Raw genomic sequence first — 19,120 nt, 5'->3', positions numbered from 1 at the left:
AAAAAAAAATGTTTCAATTTGATAACTATCTAATGGAGAAATACAAAAGTTATAATAAAGAATCGTACATCAGAAATTATAAGTTTTTCTAATTTTCAGAGTTTTTCTAATTATAAGTTTTTGTTGAAATGATTACAACAGCAGGCAGAATTGTAAACTATTATGTCCCCTGAACTATAAGCAGAACACAACTGTAAAAACTTTAATTTCATTGAAAATTATTTAAGACAAAATTTGTGGTAAAATGTATGAATTTTTTTAATATTAAATATCTGGCATTCAAAACATAATTAACTGTATTTCTTGATTATCTTTTGGGAAGTAATATTATTTGGCTTCATCAGTCCCAGACACATAATTAATTTACTTTCTGCTTATTTCACAGATGAAGATTCCAAATAAATAGCATGATAATTATATACTGCAGGAAAAATTCCACATTCTGTGAAAAAGTAATCATTCAAAAGTTTAAATTACAAAAGTATAAATTTATTTCATCATGCTGTAAACAAATGAATTTAATAATATTAAATTTATATTTGTAGTCCACTTTTAAGTAAATTAATACTAGAAGAAAACACAAAGAAAAAACAAAACATAGTTTCTGACCAAGAGACAGAGTATCTCTGGCATATTTCTTTAATATTATAAATTCTTAGCTTGAAATAGAGCCCAGATAAAATCAATCCTAAAGTTTCTAAAAAACAGTTAAACTATTCAAAAGCAATAAACAATTATGTGTCTATTAATAGATAAAATACCTACAGAATAAGTACTTTTCCTTTGTTTTTCCTGTTTAGGCTCCAGTAATTACCTTTCAGATAATACTTCAGAGGATTAATGAGGATGATATGTATGAGTGTAAATGAAGTGTAGTCTAGTAAAGTCTCAGTTTGACCATTCCTGAGATGTGTGGTTAATTGAAACCCAACCACCAAAGAACACCGGTATCCATGATCAAGTATTCAAATCTGTGTAAAAATGATTTTACTAGGACTTGAACGCTGGAACTCTCGACTTCCAAATCAGTTGATTTGGGAAGACATGTTTCACCACTAGACCAAGCCGGTGGGTTTACGGAAAAAGTACTGCATCTACTTATTCTATTACAACAAAAAAACCAATTTCAAAATGAAACAATTTTCAAAAATGTTTTGAAAATTTCTTGAACTGAACAAAATGGTGTCCAAATTCATCATTGTTTAATTTCTATTATAACAGACTGGTTCAAACTAATAAGTACTTTTTGTCACTAAAGGAGTATATAAAACACAAAAATAGCAAACCATCAAAATTAGTGCGACAAATCACATCACCAGAAACATACAGACTGGTTGAAATCTTACTACAGCCATATAAGTAAGTATACAGTTAATTCTACTGGAAATCAAAGAAATAAGTAATCTGAATACTGAAATGTAATCAAGACACTGAAAGTCTTTATAGAGTAGTGATTATCACTTCTACTTTTAATATAAGTATAATACTTGCAAGTAATTCCCTGCACAACTTGTTTTTAATAATTGTAATTATACAATGTGCCTTTAATTCACTACGAAAATGTTTTAAAAGATTATATCTGAAAAATATGTGCGAGTCCTTTTGAAAAATAAGTAGTCTAATGAATGCACATTAGAATGAAACAATTTCAAAATTAAAGTAGTTTTTAGAAACAATTTGCTAATAAAAAATGTAAAAAATCTCAACAGGATAATTCAAATAAAAAAAAATTATAAAAGTAAATGTAAAAATGATACAAAGATACAAATCGATTTTAAAATGTAACACAAAAATCTAAAACACAATTTTTTTTCATGGTCAACAAATTCATTATTTTCATAAAATATTAATGGAACTGACTGACACGACACAAGCACTACAAACTTTTAACTTTTAAACTTTCACAAAAAAAAATCATATTTTCTTTTAATATTTTAGTTGACAAAGTACTACAATAATTTACAACAAAACAGAAAGAAATCAATTATCAAAGATTTTTCATTCATCTCATTGTTGGTAAAAAAGGGGCCAAATTATATTTTAAAAGAAAAAGATAATATCCCAATCATGAGGTACCTGTTTTAAAGTAATTATCTAAGTAAACAGATCTACAAGCATAAACTGTACAAGCCAACTTCTTCTAAGTAATGTTAGTTATATCACAAATTATCCAATGTTTTTGCAACAATACTGCTCTGTGTATATTATGTATTCATGATCATAAAAATATAAGATGACCCATAATAAAAAGGTTTCAAATTACAATTTTAAGCAAATTAATTAGTATAACGCATTGTATGATCACAAATTGTATTTTTAAAACACTGATCAATCAAGGCAACTTGTAACATAGCAGGTTGTTTACAACAGAATAGTTGTTCATAACCTGACCTAAAAATACAATATTTTTTTTTGTGTGGCATAAAAGGTATTATTAAACCCAAATTTTTAAATCGGCAGATATTACAAAATTTTGGATTTCTTAATTAAATAATATCGACACATCCGCAACAAACATAAATTTAAAAAATTTAATGGGACTAATACTTACATTAAAAAATATAAGTTTATCGACGAAGTAAACTTAAAATAACAGAAAATAATACCTAAAGCTCGGAGCAGGTGATTTCAAACAAAATCACAAAATTGCGTACATATTTAATGTATATATAAGTACAAAACAAGAATACAAAAGCGGCTAATGAGCCATAATTGAATAAGGTTAGAAATAAAATCTTACCATTTTCTTGTTTTCCACTTTCAAAACTACCATCATGATTTTCCTCATCAACAACCATTTCTAGTTCTGTACCGTAACCATTTTCCACTGCCATTTGATAAAAAAATCGTACAAATAATACTTAATACCAACAACGAAATCCAAGCAAGTATGGCAGTTCCCGAGGGAAACTGCGATATGTGGACAGGTAGCGAAGAGCAATTGAAAACGAACTTATAAACAAAACGCGCCAAATTTCATTTTCAATTATCTAGTAATACTAAATCAGGGAGTAAGATTTAAATCAAACTAACATTAGAAGCCAAGAACAACCGCAACAATTTCAAAATATTAACAAAGCATGTAAACATTACAACAAACCAGAGGTCAGCGAATCTAATCAGTACCGCCAACAGTTTGTAATTTCTGTAACTAGTCATGAATACATTAATAAAAATTCAACAGTTAAACATTTAGATAGAAGCAGCATTCAGTCCACTTTTTGAATACCCGGAATAAAAAAATAATGAAGAAGCAAGATTAATTATATTTTCGGTAATAAATGAAAAAAATAAATACACAATTATTTGTATTAACTAGTAATAATTTTACATAAAGTGAAAACAAAATTTTGATTTTCACATATCATCGAATCTCATGTTTACAGTTACAATGATTCATATTATATCTGTATGTCTTAAATTTGATCCATAACTACTGTTCATAAACCTTTCAACTAAAGTATCGCTAAGATAGTAATAGTTGAAAACGTTTTCTATTTCGTATGATTTAAGAATTAATAAATACAACTTTTCTATTTTTCTCTAGAAAAATAAAAATCAGTACCGAAGTTTTCTACGCTTACCATCACGAAATGTTCACTCTGATCTCATTAAACAATTAAATGACAAATCCGAGGAATTTCACTTTTTAGCAAGAAAGATTTAGATAAAATTTTAAATAATTTTGCTTATTAGTGAAACATTTGTGATTATAAGCAGAATAACTTGGCATAGTAAATATAAATTTTCCTCTTGAAAACAATTTTACGGGTTCAGGAGGGTAAATCGGGAAAAGCTTATCGTTCTTTGCTATGTATTTTACCGTGAATTGGCAGCACTGAATGTGTATAACATCCGTTCCCAATCTAGAAAGTTCGATGACGCGGCGTCGACGCCTGGTATGTTCAGTAAGACCCCGCCCATAATTCGACCCATGGAAACGGAAACCACTTCTCCAACATTAAACCGATAAGTAAAATTCTCGAACACGTTAGCTGGTGGGGAGAGCGTAGTGGGGAGTTTAATACCAGTTTCTGACGTTCCTTTGTTCTACTGACTGCCGCACTCGCATCCGCCCAGCAATACGTCCAGAAATACTCACATTCAAAGCAACTTAGCTACCCACTCGTCCTCCGCAATCATCATGAAACAGCGCAACATTACCCCCTACCCGCACCATAAGAGCACACCGATCCAGTACTAGTACGATCGCGGTTGCCCGTAATCACAACCTTGCGCTGCTGGCAACTTCGTTCATCATTATGAAAACCTGCAGTATGATTAATCAAACACTTATTTCAATGAATGAACTGTAATCATCATACAACAGTCTAGCAGATCTTTACAATTAATTACTAAAAAATGCACCTAATACTTTTACGTACAGAATTTATAATAAAATTTATTACACGGCATGAAAGCTTATAAATGTATTAATTAAATGTTCTAGCATAAATTTAATCTTTTACAATACTGTATTAAGTATTAATCTTAATAATTGTTTGTTTAATCGATCAGTGGAAGAACCGAGTTCGATCTTTAATGATCGTTTTGATTTTCAGTTTAAATAAATGTAATAACATCAAACTTGTTTTAAACGATTAAAAAAAGATTTCTTACTTTGATCGTTTTTTTTTTTATTTAGCATATTTTCTTCGACAAATGCTACAATCTTATAAATACAATTGATATTAAAATAGAATTACATTTCATAACTTTATCGTAAATGGAATCTTTCTCCTTGATAATTTGAAGTGTCAATTCTTGTATAACACAGATCTTCCGGATGAAACTTATCGGTAAAGAGTTACAATAATTAATTTTCTTGTTATAGTACAACTGTATAGTTCATGAAAAGCGGCAGTTTAATCATTCGTCGAGGCTGATTATAAGCTAAAATTCAGTTTTCATATTGGTTTTAGCAAAGAAATTTAAATGGTCAAGAAAGAATACATTTTTTTTGTAAATCCTTTACTAAAGTAGGTACAAAAAATATTTCTTTTGAAGGTTCCGAAAATAGAAGATCCAAAAAAAATTACTAAATTTTATATACATCCCCATCAAAAAGCATCATCTTGCAACTACTTTAAAAATTCAGAACGAATTTTCAAAATATAAAAATAGTCTGTTATTTCCTTCTTTTGATGTATATAGCGTAAAAATGATTCAATAGACCGATTTTTAGTAAATCAAACTTCTGATATTTCCTTGCGTTATACATTCTATGAACGAGAAGTCATCGCTTAAAAAATAAAATATTAATTTATTCCAAAAATAAATATTCATAAAAATAATAACTATTCTCTTATATGAAACCAGACAGCATGAATTCCGGATTACGTACCAAGTACCTGGGTATGAAAGATAATACAAAACATACTGCACCTTAGATTGGGAGACTTTATAACAGACAAACTGCGGACCGTTTATCTAACTTAAATAAATAATAATATCAGTAAATTGTAATAACTCTAAAACATTAATTAAAAAAAGAACCCAAATCTGTTTAACAAAAAATTAAAAGAATACAAATTAAACAATTATAAAATAAAAGTCATACTTTAATATTATTGTTTATTAAAATATAAAATTATCGTTTATTAAAATAACCCAAACATTTTACATACTGCAATCTGCCGATTTCGTTTCATAATATTTACTTATTTTGTTCTTTTAAGTCGTTTCGACATCAGGTTATAAGATCCTTAAATCTAACAGATTCGTTCGCGCTTTCCAGTTTGATTTTAGAATCGAAATTCTAAAATATATTTACAAGATTATTAAAAAATAGTTTTGTAAAAGCTTCCATTAAATCCTGAGTGAAACGATTCGTAACAGTTCGTTGTTCTTTCTAAACTACCTGTGAAACTGACCCGTGACGTTGATGGAAGCACTGCATTTTCCGATATGCATGTACCGATTAAAGAATCTGAATATGGTTTTAATCTTTGGTCTTGCAGTTGTTCACGTATTAAATCGAAAATAAAACAGTTAGATATTTCAGAAAATTCCAAAGTGGCAAACCAAATACATAATTTATTTTTAGCTCCCAGCTGGATTTTCACTGTTACTAAACCTAATTCCTGAATTCTTCTATACCAACTCCGAGCAAAATGAAAACGTCAACCAATTAACTGTACGTCAAACCAAACTGATAATAATGAATTGTGAATATCATTTTCAAAATCGACAAACTTATCAATCATTTTCAGTTGTTAATGTACTAAAGGCATTCGATAACGTAGACTGGAATAAAATGTTCAGTATTTTAAAAAAATTAGGGTTCAAATATGGAGATAGAAGAATGATTGCTAACATTTACAGGAACCAAGCAGCGAGAGTAATAATCGAAGAACATAAGAAAGAAGCCGTAATAAGAAAGGGAGTCCGACAAGGATGTTCCATATCCCCGTTACTTTTTAATTTTTTCATAGAACTATTAATTAATGATGTTAAAGAACAATTTAGATTCGGAGTAACAGTGCAAGGTGAAAAGATAAAGATGCTACGATTTGCTGATGATACAGTAATTCTAGCCGAGTAAAAAATATTTAGAAGGAACAATGCACAGCATGGATGAAGTCCTACGCAAGAACTACCGCGTGAAAATAAACAAGAACAAAACGAAAGTAATGAAATGTAATAGAAATAACGAAGATGAACCACTGAATGTAAAAATAGGAAGAGAAAAGTTATGGAGGTAAAAGAATTTTGTTATTTGGGAAGTATAATTACTAAAGATGGACGAAGCAGAAGCGATATTATATAATGCCGAATAGCACAGGTAAAACGAGCCTTCAGTCAGAAATATAATTTGTTTACGTCAGAAATTAATCTAAACGTCAGGAAAAAGATTTTTGAAAGTATATGTTTGAAGCGTAATTTTATATGGAAGTGAAACTTGGACGATCGGAATACCTGAGAAATGATTAGAAGCTTTTGAAATATAGTGCTATAGGAGAATGTTAAAAATCAGACGGGTGGATAAAGTGACAAATGAAGAGGTATTGCGGCAAATCGATGAAGAAAGAAGCACTTAGAAAAATATAGTTAAAAGAAGAGATAGACTTATATGCCACATATTAAGGCATCCTGGAATAGTCGCTTTAATATAGGAGGGACAGGTAGAAGTAAAAAATTGTGCAGCAGGCAACGTTTGGAATATGTAAAATGAATTGTTAGAGATGTAGGGAGTATACCGAAATGAAACGACTAGCACTAGATTGGGAGTCTTGGACAGCTGCATCAAACCAGTCAAATGACTGAAGACAAAAAAAAGATGTACTAATAAGTGATTATTATAATAGATAGGGAATAAATATGTCTAGGAAAACAAACATTTTCATTCTCAGACGAGATTACATTCGAGTATTAATATTTATGTTGTAAAAAAACGACGATAAAGAATTTTGGTTTAAAAAAATGGACGAAAGTAAGGCGTTGGAATATGAAGATACGTATAATCTCTTCGAAAAACACGTAGATGAAAGAATATAGGATAAAATCGGAAAATTTAAAAGATATTGTGAATCTCCATACCCTCACCGAATTACCGACAAATTGGCAAACAAATTTTACATTCATTTCAGAACCGGGTTTATATTAACCCTGAATACTGGAATATTCAAACAGAGAGAAAGTGAAAAATTTTACGAAATAAATTTATTAGGAAATTACTCCCTTCATTCGACGCGAAGGAAGTAACTTCACGTATTACGTAGTAATATGGATTATTACATAGCCTACATACCACATCCAAATCCAAGTAACAAAAAGAAAACTTATCTGATGCTCTTTTAAAACAAATCAAACTTAACACCGGTAAAAATAGTCTGACACAATGTTTAATAAAAAGTGATGGGTGTAAAGATGAAATTTGCGAATAAACAATATAAATGGAAAGTCAAATAGTCGTGATGACCGACGATTACTACACGAAACACATGTTCAATTTATTGAAAAGAAAAAGAGACCAAGAAAATGATGAAAGCGAATTACCAGGCGCTCTGGTGTCAAAAAAAGAAAATCGAAAATGGCTTTGAAAAGTATAGACACAGACCGATACAAATAAGTGCGGTAAGAGAATGACATCTTACCAAAATGAAAAGAGATCCTGAAACGTGAAAACGAAGTACAAGTCGTGGGGCAATAACAAAATAAAAACTGAACGTTAAATTTCGAACGACTATAGAAAAATTGCTGGACAGCAATCGTATATTTTTCAGAGCAATTAGATATGTTTCTACGCTAAAACAATATCGTCCCAAAACATATACATTAAACAAAGTTGAATAGTTTTAAAATCTATGTTTACCTATTTGTTTAATAATTTGGAATTTCTTGTACGACTGTAGTAATTCACTCTGATACAATCTTTTCCGGTCCCGCAGTCTATACTTTAGCTTTTACATGTTTTAATAGGACACCGCTAAAACTTTTCATTATTTTTCAACAATTTCCTAAAAGGAAATTTCCCACCGTCCAAAACCGTTGCCTCGTTTACTTCTTTCAAACAGGCTCCACGTCGCTAATTCAATCGCATCAATACCTTACGGTGCAACAAATTGACGAAAAATATTAAAATTATTAATACGGACAAACAAAGAAAGGTGGGATTTCTATTAAAAAAAAAATAATATTTTTCAGATAAAATATAAATACGTAAATATTTTAAAATACGGATTAATGACCCCGTAGGATTGGTGCGCTATTCTACATGTGTGCACCCAACAGGATGAAGAAAGGGATAAAGCGAGTGCGCATTTCGTGAACGCTCATTGTAACGTAAATATGATTCAAATAGAACGATTTTTTAGAAAATTAAAAATTCTCATGTATTCATTTTACGTAAGAAAATCGGTCACGTAAAAAATTAAATATTAATCTATTCAAAAAATTAAGAAGATAAAATAAAAATAATAACTATTCACTTATATCAAACTAGAAATGCATTACACAGCATACCTCGGGCTAAAAGAAAGACTTCATATTACGCTTCAAATCTACTTTTAATAAATTATCTAACGATCCAAAAGATTTTCTAATTTAAAATTAAATTTGAAAGAATATAATTTCCCAGAAATAGTATTACTTAGTTAAAGAATTTTAAGTTAAAGTTAAGAATCTAAAGTTTTATTTAAAGAAAATTAAGAAAGTTAAAGTTAAGAATTTCAGTTAAAGAATTTTTAAGCGATATTAATTATATAATACAAGTAGTTTGTATGCTCGTTTAATTTCTTTTGAAATATTGATTGATTAATTCCTTCAAAATTATTACTTATTGTAATGAATTGATTTATTCGTTATTTTCATATAATTGCAACGCTATTATTGATAGATTATACAAACTGGTGTGTAATATTTATGAAAAAGGGGAATTTCCGTCAGACTTCAAAAAAAGTGTTATGGTAATGATACCAAAGAAATCAGGGGCAGATAAATGTGAAGAATACAGAACAATTAGTTTAACTAGTCGTGCATCAAAAATCTTAACTAGAATTCTATACAGAAGAATTGAGAGGAGAGTGGAGGAAGTGTTAGGGGAAGACCAATTTGGTTTCAGGAAAAGTATAGGGACAAGGGAAGCAATTTTAGGCCTCAGATTAATAGTAGAAGGAAGATTAAAGAAAAACAAACAGACATACTTGGCGTTTATAGACCTAGAAAAGGCATTCGATAACGTAGACTGGAATAAAATGTTCAGCATTTAAAAAAAATTAGGGTTCAAATACAGAGATAGAAGAACAATTGCTAACATGTACAGGAACCAAACAGCAACAGTAGCAATTGAAGAACATAAGAAAGAAGCCATAATAAGAAAGGGAGTCCGACAAGGATGTTCTCTATCTCCGTTACTTTTTAATCTTTACATGGAACTAGCAGTTAATGATGTTAAAGAACAATTTAGATTCGGAGTAACAGTACAAGGTGAAAAGATAAAGATGCTACGATTTGCCGATGATATAGTAATTCTAGCCGAGAGTAAAAAGGATTTAGAAGAAACAAGGAACGGCATAGATGAAGTCCTACGCAAGAACTATCGCGTGAAAATAAACAAGAACAAAACAAAAGTAATGAAATGTAGTAGAAATAACAAAGATGGACCGCTGAATGTGAAAATAGGAGGAGAAAAGATTACGGAGGTAGAAGAATTTTGTTATTTGGGAAGTAGAATTACTAAAGATGGACGAAGCAGGAGCGATATAAAATGCCGAATAGCACAAGCTAAACGAGCCTTCAGTAAGAAATATAAGTTGTTTACATCAAAAATTAATTTAAACGTCAGGAAAAGATTTTTGAAAGTGTATGTTTGGAGTGTCGCTTTATATGGAAGTGATACTTGGACGATCGGAGTATCTGAGAAGAAAAGATTAGAAGCTTTTGAAATGCGGTGCTATTGGAGAATGTTAAAAATCAGATGGGTGGATAAAGCGACAAATGAGGAGGTATTGCGGCAAATAGATGAAGAAAGAAGCATTTGGAAAAATATAGTTAAAAGAAGAGACAGACTTATAGGCCACATACTAAGGCATCCTGGAATAGTCGCTTTAATATTGGAAGGACAGGTAGAAGGGAAAAATTGTGTAGGCAGGCCACGTTTGGAATATGTAAAACAAATTGTTAGGGATGTAGGATGTAGAGGGTATACTGAAATGAAACGACTAGCACTAGATAGGGAATCTTGGAGAGCTGCATCAAACCAGTCAAATGACTGAAGACAAAAAAAAAAGCAACGCTATTATATCGTATAATTATTAATTTGGACTAAAATCACTTATTTATTTGCTATTTTTTAAATTGTAATACTATTTTGATCTAATTTTTTTCACAATTTTCGTTGATCCTTCCAGGCTAGTCCTGTATTAATTCCTTTCCATTTTCCGTTAAGTTGATTATTTAGATTTTCATAGCTCATCTCTTTAACTACTTTACGATCTGAATTAGTTTTTTTCTTGAATTTCAATACCGGAATACGTTGATCGTTCGTTACAGTTCGGTTAGCGGCATCGTATCAGAAGCGGTTAACTTTATTCTGGAGAAGATCAACTGCTATATTGTGATTTAGCTAATAGCCGGTTGTGGGAAAAACTACATACATATGGAAGGAACACTCCTAGGAATCGGAAATGAAATGCAAGTAAATATTAAGCGGTGAGATTTTTTTTCAGAGAATAAGTTTGAACTCGTAATTACATAAACTATTTTTACTGTTTGACTATTAATCGATTTCGTTTTATTTTTTCACCAAAATCAATTTTCGTCGAACATAAGAACAATAAAACCAAAACTATACGAAATCAAAAAGTAAATTTATTTATTCTTTACGCCAAAATTTTAGACCGCGAGGTTCCATATTGACCTGAACGTTCCACGATATACGAATTTTCTCGATGGTGTTTTCCTTTACGTAGTTAATCAATACTCAAGTAGTACTCCCGTGCCTTTACGTAGGAAGACTACACATTATTTCTACCTTGAAAAGCATCGAAGAAGCCTTCATCTGTTAGCCCGGTACTTTAAAATAACTAGTCCATCTCTAATCGATACCGTCAACAAAAAAAAATGTTTATTTTAACATCGCGTAAGTAGAGTCGAGTAACGGTTATCTTGTTCCAGTTCATCTGCAACTGTTAGATTCAGAAATCCAGCATACATTATAGAAATTTAACATAAGGCTTATGTTAATTTATTTCACGCACCGATAAGATGTGATTATTTGATGAAAAAAACGTTTGCTGCTTCAACTCTCTACATTTTAAGGGTATTTCCATTAATAGATGAATAAAATGGTGTTATTACTTTAAAATTAAAAGTTTGGCTAGATTTTTAATATAGATTATTTTATTTAGCATTAAAAAATATCGATACATCAGTTCTTACCTCGTATTAGAACCGTTAAATATTTTTTAAGCCCCTGTTAATCTTGAATTTATTTTAGCGCAAAATATAATAAATTGTGAGGAAGCCTAAAGGTAAATTTATTTATATGATTAATTTACCGCATAATATAGAACCTTATCCGTTGAAATTCAGTTTGGAAAGTTGTAGAGTAAGATAATTAACACTTGAACTCCAAACCTTTCGGATGAAAGGGTGAAAAAAAACACTCCGCTACAGAGATCAGCTAAAAATCTGACTCTGACTATGATATATATAAATAATAAATCTACGAATTATTTTAGAAATCCATAATTTTTAAGAAATAAAAACCTATTTAACCTAAATTTACTAATAACATGAAAAATTTGTTGTTTTTGGGGAACTTTTCTGTTAAAAAATAACTTAGATGGATGGATTAATACAATGAATTACACGTAGAAATTAAAAATGCTAATTTAAAACAATACCCGGCATGTTACTAATGACTGATATGCAGATATCAAATTGTCTTCATATCAAAATGTTTTTTTACTGACCTTTCCAAGAAAAGTACGGCATTATTTTTGGTCTCGTAGTGGGAGCAGGGGTAGAATGAATTTTCTTTACGTTTTGAGGTATAGCAATAAGAAAATAACATTTACTTAAATTCGGATTTCCTTATATATATATATATATATATATATATATATATATATATATAATAGTAATTCTAGCCGAGAGTAAAAAGGATTTAGAAGAAACAATGAACGGCATAGATGAAGTCCTACGCAAGAACTATCGCGTGAAAATAAACAAGAACAAAACAAAAGTAATGAAATGTAGTAGAAATAACAAAGATGGACCACTGAATGTGAAAATAGGAGGAGAAAAGATTACGGAGGTAGAAGAATTTTGTTATTCGGGAAGTAGAATTACTAAAGATGGACGAAGCAGGAGCGATATAAAATGCCGAATAGCACAAGCTAAACGAGCCTTCAGTAAGAAATATAAGTTGTTTACATCAAAAATTAATTTAAATGTCAGGAAAAGATTTTTGAAAGTGTATTTTTGGAGTGTCGCTTTATATGGAAGTGAAACTTGGACAATCGGAGTATCTGAGAAGAAAAGGTTAGAAGCTTTCGAAATGTGGTGCTATAGGAGAATGTTAAAAATCAGATGGGTGGATAAAGTGACAAATGAGGAGGTATTGCGGCAAATAGATGAAGAAAGAAGCATTTGGAAAAATATAGTTAAAAGAAGAGACAGACTTATAGGCCACATCCTGGAATACTCGCTTTAATATTGGAAGGACAGGTAGAAGGGAAAAATTGTGTAGGCAGGCCACGTTTGGAATATGTAAAACAATTTGTTAGGGATGTAGGATGTAGAGGGTATACTGAAATGAAACGACTAGCACTAGACAGGGAATCTTGGAGAGCTGCATCAAACCAGTCAAATGACTGAAGACAAAAAAAAATTCAAAAAATTTCAGTAAAAAAATACCCGTATGTAAAACAGTCATATGGAAGAAATATGAAGGAATGAAATCTGCGTCTCAATATAAATAACGAAAGTATTGCAAGGTAACAACGCTACTGACTGTAGTACCAGGAAAGAAAGTACTACCGTGAGCTAAATTTCTCTCCAAATGGGAAACAAATTTGTGTACGAATTACTTTATTTAGATTAAGTTTTCTAACAATTTTTTTTTTTTTAATTCAAGAAAAACGATTAATATTTTAATACCAGATGACAACAAACTTTTAGTTTTTTAAAACATCACACAAGAAATTTGTTCAGATGAAAGAGGGTTTTTTTTTTCTATCCAAATACACATTGTCATTTTTGTGTAATATTAATACGATATTCTAATTTCGCAAATACGAATGCAGGCGAACACAAACGAAGGTATTATATCTTTTATCAAGATTACTGTCTCGACAATAATAGTTTCAACAATTAAGAGGACCTTAACAAAAGCTAAAAAAATATTTCTACATTTCGATTTCTGTTTCGTGCGGTTCGATCGGGTGATTACCGAGAGAATTGTTCAAACACTATTTGTAAAAAACAGATTTATTTTGAAAATTTCAGAATTTATATAACTCATTTACAAAATAATAATATTTTAATTATTTTAAATAAATAATTTTGCACTTTTATAACGAATACGAACGTTTTATTTCCTGTAAATAATAAAATGGACCTAGCGAAAGAACTCTTTTCGATAAGAATTAAAATGTTTCGCCGTGGTATAGTCATGACAAGGTTAAAATGACTACGTCGTGCCGGTTTACACTGTCACGAATGACTACAAGAGAAAGGACTGACGTCATCAGCAGTCCCGTATTTACTAACATGAAATATGACAACTTACAGTTCTCATTCTCATTATCAGTTTTTATGTGTCGATGAATAATATTCGATCGTAATGTTTTATATTGTAACTAATGATATTAATTAAATGTTTCATTTCAAACACACAATTAAAGAAATAATAATAATAAAATAAATTTATATAGAGTATATAATAATTTGTATATTAGATCCTATGCCCTGCTCCAATTCATTGTTATTTATTTATAAATAATTATTTTTTTTTTTTTACAATAACAAAGAATTGGAGCAGGGCTTAGGGTTTAATCTTATACAAATTATTATCTATACAAATGTTGGTATTCTTTTGATCATCAGTTTAGAATTGATTCGTTAAAATAAGAATAATAAATAAAATAATTATTTATTTTAAAAAAAGGAACCGACAACAAAATGCGCTAAAATGTAAGAAATAATTATAAATAATAATAGTCCAAATACTTAATTCCTAAGACGCTTTTTAAATTGCCTGCTTCTACAATACTAATTTCTTGATATAATGTAAATTTCTTCTATAATACTACGTACATATACTTCATAAAAACCAATATCGATATTATCAGTGGAATTTATATTTGTGCTTTGATTGCTTTTCCGTTTTATATACGCCATCTACAGGACCGTTCAAATACCACATAAATATGATCATGTATTTTGGCGCCGATTCAAAGAAGTGCATAAGGAATTAATTACGTATTTGGACGAAATTGTTTCTTACATTTTAGCGCATTTTGATATCAGTTCCTTTTTTAAAATAAATAATTATTTTATAATCTTCTTTGTCTGATTAATAACGTTAAGTTATTCGGCAGAGCTAATGTGCTCCTTTTTGGTAATACAATACAGCTGCCTCCAGTTAAAGATGTTTTGTTCAACCCCCTTGACATGAAGCAGAAATATATCTACGGCATCAGTTTTCATTTTTTCAGCTAACAATAAACACGAGACAAAGAAACGACATGCAGTTTATCGATTTATTAAATTTTTTTTTGTCTTCAGTCATTTGACTGGTTTGATGCAGCTCTCCAAGATTCCCTATCTAGTGCGTCGTTTCATTTCAGTATACCCTCTACATCCTACATCCCTAACAATTTGTTTTACATATTCCAATCGTGGCCTGCCTACACAATTGTTTCCTTCTACCTGTCCTTCCAATATTAAAGCGACTATTCCAGGATGCCTTAGTATGTGGCCTATAAGTCTGTCTCTTCTTTTAACTATATTTTTCCAAATGCTTCTTTCTTCATCTATTTGCCGCAATACCTCTTCATTTGTCACTTTATCCACCCGTCTGATTCTTAACATTCTCCTATAGCACCGCATTTCAAAAGCTTCTAATCTTTTCTTTATGAAATCTACCTAAAAAGAATCAGAAGAAACGACGACATTAACTAATATTGCGAGCTGTGCTTGCCGAACGCGGTAAAAATAATGTGTGTTTTACAAATTTTCCTATTGTTCTTGAAGTTTCACAAGAATGTATTCTAATTATCAAAATGACTTCAAACTATTACCCAATAATAAGTGTAATATTTAAGTGTACATTATTTATTCACTTTGAACATTAAATTTATTATTACGTATAAATAAAAACTTTATATTTTGCGCATAATCTAATCGTAATACTGAGCGTTAAAATACGCAATGAGCGTTATTATTTTGCACAATAACAGTTTTAATATTAACGCATTACATTAGTCGATGTAAAAATATTACGTTTACAATAAAATTTTACATTTTTTTTGCGTTATAGCAATCTAAATTATTAGAATAAAAATTATTATAAAATGCAACATAATATTTTTCTGAAATAAAATTCTAGTTATTAATAAAAATTTAGCATCTTGGCAAATACAACTTGAACGACTAATAAAAGGTAAACTTTAACGATAGATACTAGAAAATAGCAATATTTTTAATCTAATAATTAATGTTTACTTCGCTTTAAATGTTCGGGCGCGTTTTCTTTTCTCTCAAAATTTCAAATTGTCCTCTCGGCTGGCGGATATACTCACTTAAACCTTATAAAAACTTCTAGGATGTGCTTACAATTATATTTTTTAAGAACGAAAGAGATGTGAAATTTCCTTTCTGTCAGCCCTTATTTCCTGTACTTTTTATATTTATACTTACTCCTTGGAGCTAGAAACCGTGTAGAACCTATGATGGCCTCTCCATCTTGTAATATTCATCCTCACAAATTCATCCTTCGCATCCTCAATCTATCGCCTCCTTGGTCTGCCCCTCAGTCTGCACCCTCTAGGGTTTCCTCTATGAACTCCCTTCATTCTTCTGCCGTCGCTCATTCGCTCCACGTGACCCAACTCGTGCCAAAAATTTCCTGCAATTCCTAGTCGCTACGTGTTCTCTGCTCACCATTTTTTACATTCCGGGCCGTATATTTTTCTCTCCCAGGTATGCAGCATATCCTCATCTTTCTTTGTCTCCGAACCGTACAAAACCACTGGCATTATTGTATTATACATTTTTATAACTTTAAATCATTTTTATCAGTTAAAAGAGCACTCGAGTACTTGAAATTCACGCACTCTTTCAAACTTATAATTTCCCAGTTCTACGAAAGGTTGATTTCCTGCTGCGGTGCATGTGTTTAGTTTTGTTAACGTTCACAATGAGCTCAACATTCTCGATCTCTCCTGCAGTCGTTGAAAACCTTCCTCCAAAACTTTCCTATTTCTGGTTATTACTTTTTATAATAAGACTATTTTACCAGAACGTTGAAAACGTTGCAACGGATGATATTTAGGGAATAGGGTCGGCGAAGGGATATGTGGCACGCAATTATTACGTTTTGTTAAATATAATGTATAATTAATCATTTTAAGGGAGAAGCATTTTCTATGGGCCATATTATACTTTCTAATGTCTGTATCATATAAAACGATGACGGTTGAATTATAATAATCTAATTTTTATTTTCGAATTGTTGCAATTATTTGAGAATAATACAAAGATTTATTCTATTAAACATCCAAACTGCTCGTTTAATTTTTCTATAACTGGAATTCATTAATAAAGGAAACTCAATTTAATAAATTATCGATATTTATTAACTTGATTTTTTATTTACATTAATACCAGAAAAAATAAAAAAAGATAATGCGGAAGATTTTTGTTTATGTAATTTTTTTTAAACGATGTATTTATTTGGATGTTGAGTTTATATTTACTATTGTTAATCGTTTCATGTTTTACTAAAAACAGTTCGCTTTAAATGGAACCGGATAATAAACATTATTATCTTATGTAATTATTAGAGACCGGATTACAAGCGTTTGGATATTAACCGGTTATTGCATATTTTCCTTAAAATCTAGTGATAATGAATATTTTCACTATATTTACAATATTTTTCGGTAGGTACCTAGTTAGTAAATGAAACCTTACGTTGTAGTCGGCCAAACTTATTAGCCGCACTGGTCTTAGAGCGCACTTACCAGCCGCGCGTCTACGGTTTTGGTAGAACAATAATATTATATTGATGGCCAAGTAAAATACAGACTCACGCGATTCGAGGACGGACGATACCGTTCAGCATCGTTCCCGCCTACTGCAGCAGTCCTGCATTTCTTTTTCCTGTTTAGCCTCCGGGAATTACCGTTCAGGTATTACTTCAGAGGATAAATGAGGATGGATAATATGTATGAATGTAAATGAAGTGTAGTCTTGTACAGTCTCAATTCGACCATACCTGAAATGTGTGGTTAATTGAAACCCGACCGCCAAAGAACACCGGTATCCACGATCTATTATACAAATCCCTATAAAAAAAAACTGATTTTACTAGGACTTGAACGCTGGAACTTTCGACTTTCAAATCGGCTGATTTGGGAAGACGCGATCACCACTAGACCAACCCGGTGGGTTTACAGCACTCCTGCCGCTAGACAATCAAACAACGCATGTTATTGTTGACGCGTTCATTACAACGGTTTAGTTTTTTATTTATTTGTGCAAAGTTTAATGTGTACCATACCTCCAGAAAAAAAGTGTCTCTTCGTAGATATATGACTATCCTGGAACATTTACATACAACGGAAATGGATTACATTGTCGAGTTTGCGAGAAAAATATTTCGTGCGTAAAAAAGCTTCAAATAGACCAGCATGTCAAAACATGTCTTCATATCGCAGGATTGAAAAAGAAAGGCCCACGACAAGTACTTATAATGCTACTTAGCGGCAAGTAGCAGTGATTTACTTCCAAATGTAAATAAAAAACCCCTTTAAAATTGATTTATGTGAAGCGTTGCTTAAAAGTAATTTTCCTCCTCACAGACTTACAAATCCTACTTTCAAACATTTTCTGCGAAAATATTGTTTGAATCAAAAGATACCGCATGAATCAACATTGTGAAAAACTACATACCAACAATTTACCTACATGTTCTAGAAGAAATACGGAAACAACTCAAGGATAACATTATTTGGATTTCAGCTGACCAAGCTACCGACAGTCGGGGGCCGTTACGTTGTGAATTTAATTGTCGGTCCATTAAAACTAGAGCATTTTTCTTCTTATTTGGAGGCCTGCAAAGACCTTGACTTTTCAAGGTCAAAATTATTCTACGATAGTCAGATTTGTGAACGGGGGTATTAAAAAAATATTTCCTTTTGCAGATGAGAGTGTTTATATTTCCCTAAGATTCTGCTCCCTATATGACCAAGGCGGCCAGAGATCCCCAAGCATTTTATCCCGATTTGATTCATGTGACGTGCTTTGCTCACGGTCTACATCGACTCGCTGAAGAAGTACGATCCACGTTTGGGAATGTAAGTAAACTGATTTCATAAAAAAAGAAGTGTTTCTTGAGGCACCTGCTCACAATAAAGCGTATAAATAAAAACTGCCAAATGCGCCTTTT

The 19,120-nt window shown here is 30.9% G+C and overlaps 1 protein-coding gene across 4 annotated transcripts in view; it reads right to left on the bottom strand.

Annotated features, from left to right (window-relative positions):
• LOC142320403 (uncharacterized) overlaps positions 1-19,120 on the bottom strand; it is an 86,749-nt gene that overhangs the window by 51,821 nt on the left and 15,808 nt on the right. Inside the window, exon 1 of one of the 4 annotated variants that reach the window (XM_075358104.1) lies at positions 2,741-3,115. The exons of the other annotated variants lie outside the window; for them this stretch is intronic. Within the exon in view, the coding sequence (XP_075214219.1) occupies positions 2,741-2,834 (94 nt within the window). The 5' untranslated portion in view covers positions 2,835-3,115. Of the gene's footprint in view, positions 1-2,740; positions 3,116-19,120 lie in introns of those variants that run through there. 4 annotated transcript variants of the gene reach the window in all.

Source organism: Lycorma delicatula, chromosome 2 (genome assembly GCF_047948215.1).
Source record: "Lycorma delicatula isolate Av1 chromosome 2, ASM4794821v1, whole genome shotgun sequence".
Classification (NCBI taxonomy): domain Eukaryota; kingdom Metazoa; phylum Arthropoda; class Insecta; order Hemiptera; family Fulgoridae; genus Lycorma; species Lycorma delicatula.
This window is presented reverse-complemented; position numbering and strand designations above follow the sequence as displayed.